The sequence below is a fragment of the Capricornis sumatraensis genome, chromosome 14 (genome assembly GCF_032405125.1).
Source record: "Capricornis sumatraensis isolate serow.1 chromosome 14, serow.2, whole genome shotgun sequence".
Lineage (NCBI taxonomy): Eukaryota > Metazoa > Chordata > Mammalia > Artiodactyla > Bovidae > Capricornis > Capricornis sumatraensis.
This window is the reverse complement of record NC_091082.1, coordinates 31785875-31796624: the sequence shown is the minus strand read 5'-3', so window position 1 is coordinate 31796624 and position 10750 is coordinate 31785875. Positions and strand designations below refer to the sequence as shown.

Here is a 10750-nt window from a genome sequence, read left to right as displayed (position 1 = left end):
CAGAAGACTCTTGAGAGTCCCTTGGACAGCAAGAACAAACCAGTCAATCCCAAAGAAAATCAACCCAGAATATTCATTGGAAGGACTGATGCTGAAGCCGAAGCTCCAATACTTTGGCGACCTTTTACAGAAGACCTGACTCACTGGAAGAGACCCTGATGCTGGGAAAGATTTAAGGCAGGAGAAGGGGCAGCAGCGGATGAGATGGTTGGATGGCATCACTCACTCAGTGGACATGAGTTTGAGCAAACTCAGGGAGATGGTGAAGGATGGGGAAGCCTGGGGTGCTGCAGTCCACGGGGTCACAAAGAGTGGGACATGACTTAGCAACTGAACAATAACAACAAATCCTTGTAAGGCACTGACGTCAGGCTCTTGCCACAAAATCAAGCCATGTTTGAGACTTTCCTGGTGGCTCAGGGGTTGAGAATCCACCTGCTAGTGCAGGGGATATGGGTTTGATCCCTGGTATAGGGGAACTAAGATCCCACATGTAGCAGCGGCAACTAAGCCAGGGTGCTGCAGCTACAGAAAAGTCCACACGCTGGATGCTGAAACTAAGACCCAACACAGCCAAAAATAAATAAATAGATAGATAAGTATTTTTAAAAAGAAATACCAAAGAAAAAGTACAATTGAGAATCACATTTATTCAATATATTCAATGATATTCAGTTCAGTTCGGTTCAGTTCAGTCATAGGTGAGTTCATTCATTCACATGTTACATCAGTGAGAATTCTTGTTTAGTTATACCAGAATAGTTCAAAAATTACTTGCATCTAAAAAAAAAAAAACAGGTTCATGATTCCTTCCTCCTGTTGTTATTCTCAAAATTCCTTTTGCTTTCAAATCCCCTTCTCTTCTTTATCATACCTGGAATTTGTACTGCTTGTCCCTGTCAGTTACAATTACTCTTACATGGCTTAACAGAGGCATAATCAAATAAAGAAACAAAGTCTGCAGAATAATTTCCATTTCAAATACAACACAATTCCATAATGGTGGGGACAAAACCACATGAGCAAAACTCAACAGGATTCAATGGCAATGTAAAACCCAATAAGATGGATTTGTGTGTTAACGTGTTAAGGCACACTGGCAACCTTTCGTTTCCCATTTTTCCTAAAATACACGACAATACACAATAAAATATAAACATTCAGAAGAAAATTGTAGCTTTTCAGTTGATTCTTTCAACTTTCTTTACTCATCAGTATTAATGTCAGAGACTGAAGAAGTGTAATAGCTACCATCACATTCCAAATAATCTTATGGACAATTGTATTTATTTTAAAAGTCTTCATTACCTAAAATCTGTATGCGTTCTTATTCCCAAATCACCTTTAATACTTTCCTTGTATTAACTCAGAACATTCGTAACTCCAAAAAGAGGTTCATTTCCAGGATGAAATTACCGGCTGGGTAATAAGGATTTGCCCAGAGAGCGGTGCTGCTGCAGCCATAAAAGTGCTGATCAATGCCTCTCAGCTGCTGAAATCTGAATAAATTGTAAGAATCTCTGATTATTTTTTTTCTCTTACCAGTCATAAATAATTCAAACATGCACAAACCAGTCACTTATTAAGGTTAAAATGCAGGAAATATAAAGTGTGTCCTGCACCAAATGACCCTGGCAAAGGCCAGGGCCAAGATCTTTCTCACATAGCAAGTTGGGGGCGGGTGGGAAGAATCGTTTTAAAAGCAATCAGTCAAAATGCTGAAAAAATGCCTATACTCCACAAGTCAATAATTCTGCTTTAGAAATCTGACTTATAGAAACATAATCTTACAATGCTCTGCATACAACAGTGTGTATGTACGCAGTCACTCAGTCCTATCCGAGTCTTTGCTACCCCAGGGACTGTAGCCCACCAGGCTCCTCAGTCCATGGGATTCTCCAGACAAGAATACTGGAGTGGGCTGCCATTCCCTTCTCCAGGGGATCTTCCCAACCCAGGGACTGAACCCACATCTTTGTGTCTCCTGCATTGGCAGGTAGATTCTTTGCCACAACTGTGTCTACGAGACTTTTACTGGTAACAAAATTGGATTATAGCCTGAGTGTCAAATAGTATAAAGTGGTCTTTACAAAGTGTCATGTAACATTTGGAAGCCATCAAAAATGACCTTTGAACAGGCTGGAGGACTATGAAAGTGCTTATGATACATGGTTTATAATTCCTAGATACATGTTTACAAGCTCATGCTGCTGACTCTGTGCGACCCCATAGACGGCAGCCCTCTGTGCGACCCCATAGACGGCAGCCCACCAGGCTCCCCTGTCCCTGGGATTCTCCAGGCAAGAACACTGGAGTGGATTTCCTTCTCCAATGCATGAAAGTGAAAAGTGAAAGTGAAGTAGCTCAGTCGTGTCCGACTCTTAGCAACCCCATGGACTGCAGCCCACCAGGCTCCTCCGTCCATGGGATTTTCCAGGCAAGAGTACTGGAGTGGGTTGCCATTGCCTTCTTCTTATAAGCTCATAGTTCACAGATATACATGTATATGTGTGACATGTGGTGTGTGGACAGGAAATGCTGCCTGCCCTTTCAGTAAACAAAAAATGTTGCTCACCAACCCAGTTTTACAAGAATCAAGCCATCAGTCCTTGCAGCTGCCCAAGGAAGGTGTGCCCTGAGGGCAATTCAGGATGGAGAAAAAGAGCATTCTGTGCTTTAGACACTGGCCCTAGATAGTTACGATGCATATCTAAGGAGTCATTTCAATGAACTCAGATTCCTGAATCTTCTCAAACATAGAAAAGTACTAAAATCATTAACTTGAGATTTCTATTCTTTGTGATTAGCAGTAATCCTTGGATTACTGACTCCTCCCTTACCTCTTTGGAGCAGTTCCTCAGAGCTCTCTGAGAGGCTGTCTCCCAGGTTATAGCCCTCAGTAAGATCCTCCAATAAGGCTTCACTCACAACTTTTAGGCTGTGCATTTTTCTTTAGTCAACAGATACACATTTGTATATATAAATTATATACAATAAATACTTGCATTATATATGATATATATGATTCTATCATACAGATCATGATATATCATATAGATCATGGCTACCTTAAACAAACGACAAAAAAAAATAAAATAAAATAAAATTTACAAACAGTAACAATGGGCGATTCTTTCTTCTACGTTTCTGATGTCTTCAACATTTGCTGTGATGATCATGAATTGCATTTATAATGGAACAGATAAACTTCTGTATAATTGCATTTTAAAAGGACCAAAAAAACCAACTCAAGTAACCCTTGTGCAAGTAGTAACAGCTATTTTTTTAACGGCTTTAATCAACCTGTTGGAAAAAGAAGACCCTCCAGAATCAGAAACCATAGTAGGCTCACCATCAAAGTAAAGGGGCAAGGTTATTGTTTTTAAAGCCCAACAGAAATGCCCACCAGAGAGGAAGCCCTTGGTGCCATTGAGGGGTAGGCAGTAGGGATGACTAGATACCATGTTCCCCAGGCGGGACTCTGAGGGGCTGACACTTAACCCTCTTGAAGTGAAAGCATGTTCAGAGCAAAGAAGCAGGAGACAGCCATCAGGAAGCACTCGGGGTTTGTGGAGGGGAGCGGTGATGAAAAAGCTAAAAGGGAACTTAGGACCAAAGGTCAAACAGCACCTGTGGCATGCTGACAACCTGGGCTCTCCACACTGCCTTCTGTACCTGTGACCTCCACCCCACTTAAGCCACATTCTGTCACACCTGCCTGACCTTTCCTCTCTTTCCCGCTTCCAGTCCGTCCCATACACAGCTCTCAGAAAGACTTTCCAAAAGCACCGTTTGTTAACATATTTATTTGGTTGTCAGGCTTTAGCTGCGGCAGGCAGGATATTTCATCCGTGTAGCTCACAGATTCTGTAGTTGTGGCACGTGGGCTCAGTTCAGCTCTGCAGCTCGTGGGATCTTAGTTCCCTGACCAGGGATAGAACTCGAGTCCCCTGCATTGCACAGCAGTTGTTTAACCACTGGACCACCAGGGAAGTCCCTTAAAAGCCTTTAACAGGCTTCATGTGTCCTCTTAGTTGACCTGAGTCTTTGTTTATTGCCCTTTGAAATGCTGATTATCACATCTACCTTATGGAGACCCTACAAGGACTGGAAAAGGTAACATGTTATCTTAGGCTCACTAACACAAGGTCTCCTGGGAGTGGAGACAACTGGAAACAGCTGGGTGTGAGCAAAACATGGGTGTTCCTTGCTTCCAACCACTGCAACACAAAAGGATCTGATTTTGAGGGGATTTGAGACTGAGCAATATAGTGGAGAATCCACCAGAGGGCAGATAGAATGGAAACCACAATTAGAGAAAACTAACCAAACGGACCACTTGGATCACAGGCTTGTCTAACTCAATGAAACTATGAGCCATGCCATGTAGGGCCACCCAAGCTGGACAGGTCATGGTGGAGAGTTCTGACAAAACATGGTCCACTGGAGAAGGGAATGGCAAACCACTTTAGTATTCTTGCCCCATGAACAGTATGAAAAGGCAAAAAGATATGACACAAAGATGAGCTGGCTGGGTCAGTAGGTACCTGATATGCTACTGAAGATCAGTGGAGAAATAACTTCAGAAAGAATGAAGAGACGGAGCCAAAGCAAAAACAACACCCAGCTGTGGATGTGACTGGTGATGGAAGTAAAGTCTGATGCTATAAAGAACAGTATTGCATAGGAACCTGGAATATTAGGTCCATGAATCAAGGTAAACTGGAAGTGGTCAAACAGGAGATGACAAGAGTGAACGTTGACATTCTAGGAATCCGTGACCTAAAATGGACTGGAATGGGTGAATTTAATTCAGATGACCATTATATCTACTACTGTGGGCAAGAAGAAATGGAGTAGCCCTCATAGTCAACAAGAGTCTGAAATTCAGTACTTGGGTGCAATCTCAAAAATGAAAGAATGATCTCTGTTCGTTTCCAAGCAAACCATTCAGTATCACAGCAATCCAAGTCTATACCCCACCCACTAATGCTGAAGAAACTGAAGTTGACGGTTCATTGAAGACCTTCAAGACCTTCTAGAACTAACACCAAAAAAAGATGACCTTTTCATCACAGGGGACTGGAAAGGAAAAGCAGAAAGTCAAGAGATACCTGGAGTAGCAGGCAAATTTGGCCTTGGAACACAGAATGAAGCAGGGCCAAGGCTAATAGAGCTCTGCCAAGAGAACGCACTGGTCATAGCAAACACCCTCTTCCAACAACACAAGAGAAGACTCTACACATGGACATCACCAGATGGTCAACACCGAAATCAGACTGATTATATTCTTTGCAGCCAAAGATACAAAGAGACACTCTATACAGTCAGCAAAAACAAGACTGGGAGCTGACTGTGGCTCATATCATGAACTCCTTATTGCAAAACTCAGACTTGAATTGAAGAAAGTAGAGAAAACCACTAGACCATTCAGGTATGACCTAAATCAAATCTTTTATGATTATACAGTGGCAATGACAAATAGGTTCAAGGGATTAGATCTGATAGATAGAATGTCTGAAGAACTATGGACAGAGGTTTTAACATTGTATAGGAAGCTGTGATCAAAACCATCCCCAAGAAGAAATGCAAAAAGGCAAAATGGTTGTCTGAGGAGGCCTTACAAATAGCTGAGAAAAGAAGAGAAGCGAAGCGCAAAGGAGAAAAGGAAAGATATACCATCTGAATGCAGAGTTCCAAAGAATAGCAAGGAGATATAAGAACGCCTTCCTCAGTGACCAATGCAAAGAAATAGAGGAAAACAACAGAATTGGAAAGACTCGAGATCTCTTCAAGAAAATTAGAGACACCAAGGGAACATTTCATGCAAAGATGGGCACAATAAAGGAGAGAAATAGTATGGGCCTAACAGAAGCAGAAGATACTAAGAAGTGTGCTGTACTTAGTCGCTCAGTCATGTCCAAAACTCTTTGTGACCGCACGCACTGTAGCCCACAGGTTCCTCTATCCATGGGATTCTCCAAGCAAGAATACTGGAATAGGTTGCCATTTCCTCCTCCAGGGGATCTTCCCAACCCAGGGATCAATCCCAGGTCTTCCACATTGCAGGTGGCCTCTTTACCATCTGAGCCACTAGGGAAGTCAAATATTAAGAAGAGGTGGCAAGAATACAGAGAAGAACTATACAAAAAAGGTCTTCATGACCCAGATAATCACGATGGTGTGATCACTCACCTAGAGCCAGACATCCTGCAGTGTGAAGTCAACTGGGCCTTACCATCACTAAAAACAAAGCTAGTGGAGGTGATGGAATTCTAGCTGAGCTATTACAAATCCTAAAAGATGATACTGCCAAAGTGCTGCACTCAGTATGCCAGCAAATTTGGAAAACTCAGCAGTGGCCACAGGACTGGAAAAGGTCAGTTTTCATTTCAATCCCAAAGAAAGGCAATGCCAAAGAATGCTCCAACTGCCGCTCAGTTGCACTCATCTCACACGCTAGCAAAGTAATGCTCAAAATTCTCCAAGCCAGGCTTCAACAGTACATGAACCGTGAACTTCCACATGTTCAAGCTGGATTTAGAAAAGGTAGAGGAATCAGAGATCAAATTGCTAACATCCACTGGATCATAGAACAAGCAAGAGAATTACAGAAATACATCTACTTCTGCTTTATCGACTATGCCAAAGCCTTTGACTGTGGGGATCACAACAAACTGTGGAAAGTTCTTCAAGAGATGGGAATACCAGGCCATCTTACTTGCCTCCTGAGAAATCTGTATGCAGGTCAAGAAGCAACAGTTAGAACCTGACATGGAACAATAGACTGGTTTCAAACTGGGAAAGAAGTACATCAGGCTGTGTATTTTCACCTTGCTTATTTAACTTATATGCAGAGTACATCATGCAAAATGTTAGACTGGATGAAGCCCAAGCTGGAATCAAGATTGCCAGGAGAAATATCAATAACCTCAGATATGCAGATGACACCACCCTTAGGGCAGAAAGCGAACAGGAACTAAAGGTCCTCTTGATGAAAGTGAAAGAGGAGAGTAAAAAACGCTGGCTTAAAGCTCAACATTCAAAAAACTAAGATCATGGCATCTGGTCCCATCACTTCTTGGCAAATAGGTAAACAATGAAAACAGTGACAGACTTTATTTTGGGGGGGCTCCAAAATCACTGCAGATGGTGACTGCAGCCATGAAATTAAATGATGCTTGATCCTTGGAAGAAAAACTATGACAAACCTAGACAGCATATTAAAAAGCAGAGATACTCCTTTGCCAACAAGGTCCGTCTAGTCAAAGCTATGGTTTTTCCAGTAGTCATGTATGGATGTGAAAGTTGGACCATAAAGAAAGCTGAGTGCCGAAGATTTGATTCTTTTGAACTCTGGTGTTGGAGAAGGCTTTTGAGAGTCCCTTGGACTGCAAGGAGATCCAACCAGTCCATCTTAAAGGAAATCAGTCCTGAATATTCATTGGAAGGACTGATGTTGAAGCTGAAACTCCAATACTTTGGCCACCTGATGCAAAGAACTGACTCATTTGAAAAGACCCTGATGCTGGGAAAAACTGAAGGCAGGAGGGAGAAGGGGACAACAGAAGATAAAATGGTTGGATGGCATCACTGACTCAATGGACATGAGTTTGAGCCAAGTCCAGGTGTTTGTAATGGACAGGAAAGCCTGGCGTGCTGCAGTCCATGGGGTTGCGAAGAGTTGGACACGACTGAGTGACTGAACTGAACTGAATACAGTGGGCCCCTATTTGCTAAGGTACCTCTGAGACCATTGGTTTCGTCAAATGCAGACAACATGTGAAAGATGTTGGTTCAGACATCAATCCGGGTCCAGTCAATGGTGGCCTGACCAGCAGGGACACAGAATCAGGTCAAGTTAGATAACTCAGGCTTGAGTCCACTTTCCCCAGATGCTTTTAGAAATGGTAAGAACTTGGGAATTTCACAAGCTTTTCTGTAGTATTTACTATACTTGATCAAATCCAAGATACGTCAATCCCTGGTCAGGGAATTAATTCCCACATGCCACAACTAAAGATCCTGCAGGCTGCAACTAAGATCTGGTACAGCCAAATAAATAAATAAATAAATATTTTTAAAAAGAACATTTGTTCAAAACAAATAAATAAAGGGCATTTTCCAGCTCCAAAGATAAGAACAGAAACTGCTCATTCTCCCAGGAGTTATAGCAGCAGAACAGAAAAACATCTCCATACAAGAAAATGTGGCCCTTGCTCCAAGGCACTGCACTCCAGAAGCAAAGACTGCCCTTTACCTGGTGGTTCTGTCACGGCACCATCTGGTACACAGGGTCACCAACTTTCAGGCTTCCAATTTTTTCCACCGAATAATAGATTCCAAACAGTGGGGACGACTTGTAAATTGACTTCTCAGAAGGATCACACAGGCGGTAACTGAAAGAAGCAAAAATTCACCCTCAGGCACAAGAAGGGAATAATCTAGGTGCTCTCAATGGAATTCAGCTTTCATGCTCAGCTTCTCTATAAATAACTAGCAAACCTTTTCTAAAATGTGGACAGAGAAGTCTGGGTAAGTCAAACTTCAAATAAACCTGGTTTTTCTAGAATACCCTGAGAGTCTAAACAATTTTTCTATGGCTTTGGTTTGAAGTCCCAATGAAAAACTTGTACGTGTCACTTAAAATACTGTGTTTGCATGTGTACAAACATGGGAAATCAGTGATCATGCAGTCTCACAGTGGACCTGCCCTGAACTCCAGGCTTTCTGCCCCTCCACGGTTATAAGTCCAAACCTGGGATCTTTGATAAAACTGAAGACAGAGGTGCTGTTGGCAGGTGGGCTGGGCTGTTACTGAGGTTAATTTTTTTTAAGGCTTGTCTAAAGATAAAATAATCATTTCACTGGGTCTTAAAAAATAAAAAAACAAAATAGAATTGCCAATCTGAAGGCTTTAAGAAGTAATCTCCTCTGGAACTTAAATCCATTAGAAACACACACACAAAAAAAAACAGAGGAAAGGGAAACAGAACAGAATACAACTTCCAGAAAAAGTTAATTTAAGTTTAAAAACACATTCTATATTGAGAACGAAAGTCGGCCAAAATTCTATAAGTAACAAAACACCCTAACTCAAAAGAAGCTCTTGAATAAACAAACTGAGACAACTCATTTCATTCCCCTTTTCAACTATTTCATTATATAACTCAATTATTCTCATTCTCCTGCTACTGATTCTAATAAATAAATGAGAGTTCCAAACAAGGTCTTAATTTGGAAATAGATGTGTAAAGCTTATTAAAAACTGAAGTCAGAGAGATGAAAATTTCAAAGTGTGGAATCATACAATTGAACATTTATCCAAAACTCTACAAGAGTCATCCAGGAAAAAAAAAAAAAGGAGGCAACAAATACTCACTGACATTAATAACAGACACAAAGAACCAGAAGGCACAAAGGTGCCCAGACAGGGCACCTGTAGCCACAAGTAGTTCGAGGCTGGGGATAATATAAAATACACCAGACACATTGACGTTCTACCTCTTCAGGGTTTCGAGTGGCTCCTTCCTGTCAATCACTCCAGTATCTGGGTCCACCGTGGTCATAATGCACCTGGCACACAATAACGAAGGGTCAGAGGACAGTTAAGAACCGGTGACCCTGCCACACCCCAGAGGTCCAGTCTCACAAGACTCCTTACCTGGGGCAAGCCAAAATCTTTTTCATTTCTACATTGCCAATGAGAAGTTCATCCCAAGTGTCCTAGGAGAAAAGGAGACAGTATCTTTTAAATTAAGGCTCCATCCAGCCTTATTCCAGCCTTATTCGGCTGGTCCTAGGAAGCTAGCAGAAGAACAGAGTACAAGAGGATGCTACAAAGTACCCCAGAAAGGACGCAAAGGAAGGAGGGTGTGGGATGCAGAGTTGTTTTTTTTTTTTTTGGCTGCATCACACAGCACATAAAATCTTAGTTCCCCAACCAGGGATCAAGCCCTCACCCCCTGCACTGGAAGCATGGGGTGTTAACCACTGGACGGACAAGGAAGTTCCAGGACACAGTTCTTGACTGGGCCTCAGAAGCCTGCCTCTGTCAGCACAACAAAATGCATCTTCTCCAGGGGCCAGGTTGCCATAAGAACCATCAAGCAACTCCAGGTCAAGTTAATGATGTATAATGAGAAGTGGAAAGCTTGCATGACTGCCCACTCTTTCCTTTTGCTAAGCTGCAATGGAAGCCAAGTTACAATCTGAGGGTTCTTTGATGAGTGGGACATGGCCCAAGAGAAGTCAGTTCTAAGACGCACCCATTCAGCACCACCGCTGGTCCTGACCAGCCTCAGCCAATTGCCACGCCTGTTTTACCGATCTTAAACAGTGGTAGGTCTAGCCAATGTCTGCCTTGGGATTTCCTTCAAACCTCATGACTGGGGGAGGAATTAATATGGTCCCATTTTTACACAAAGCTACAGAGGCAGAGAAAGTTTACAAAATATTTTCAGGGTCACAGTGGCTAGGTTTGAAAACTTTTCTTATTCTGAAGCAGGGCTTTTAACCACCCAGCTTTTAATTAACCCCATGTCTACACCACTTGGTATAGGTCTGTCTAGTCAAAGCTATGGTTTTTCTAGTAGTCGTGTATGGATGTGAGAGTTGGACTATAAAGAAAGATGAGCGCCAAAGAATCGATGCTTTTGAACTGTGGTGTTGGAGAAGAGTCTTGAGAGTCCCTCGGACAGCAAGGAGATCCAACCAGTCCATCCTAAAGGAGATCAGTCCTGAATATTCA

At 42.3% G+C, this 10750-nt stretch overlaps 1 protein-coding gene across 1 annotated transcript in view; it reads right to left on the bottom strand.

Annotated features, from left to right (window-relative positions):
- Positions 1 to 646: 646 nt before the first annotated feature.
- Positions 647 to 10750, bottom strand: part of MTARC2 (mitochondrial amidoxime reducing component 2) — a 37584-nt gene continuing 27480 nt past the window's right edge. The window contains exons 5-8 of the mRNA XM_068986055.1: positions 9665 to 9726; positions 9505 to 9576; positions 8261 to 8399; positions 647 to 1499 (exon numbers count right to left, since the gene is read on the bottom strand). Of these exons, the coding sequence (XP_068842156.1) occupies positions 8273 to 8399; positions 9505 to 9576; positions 9665 to 9726 (261 nt within the window). The 3' untranslated portion in view covers positions 647 to 1499; positions 8261 to 8272. The remainder of the gene's footprint in view (positions 1500 to 8260; positions 8400 to 9504; positions 9577 to 9664; positions 9727 to 10750) is intronic.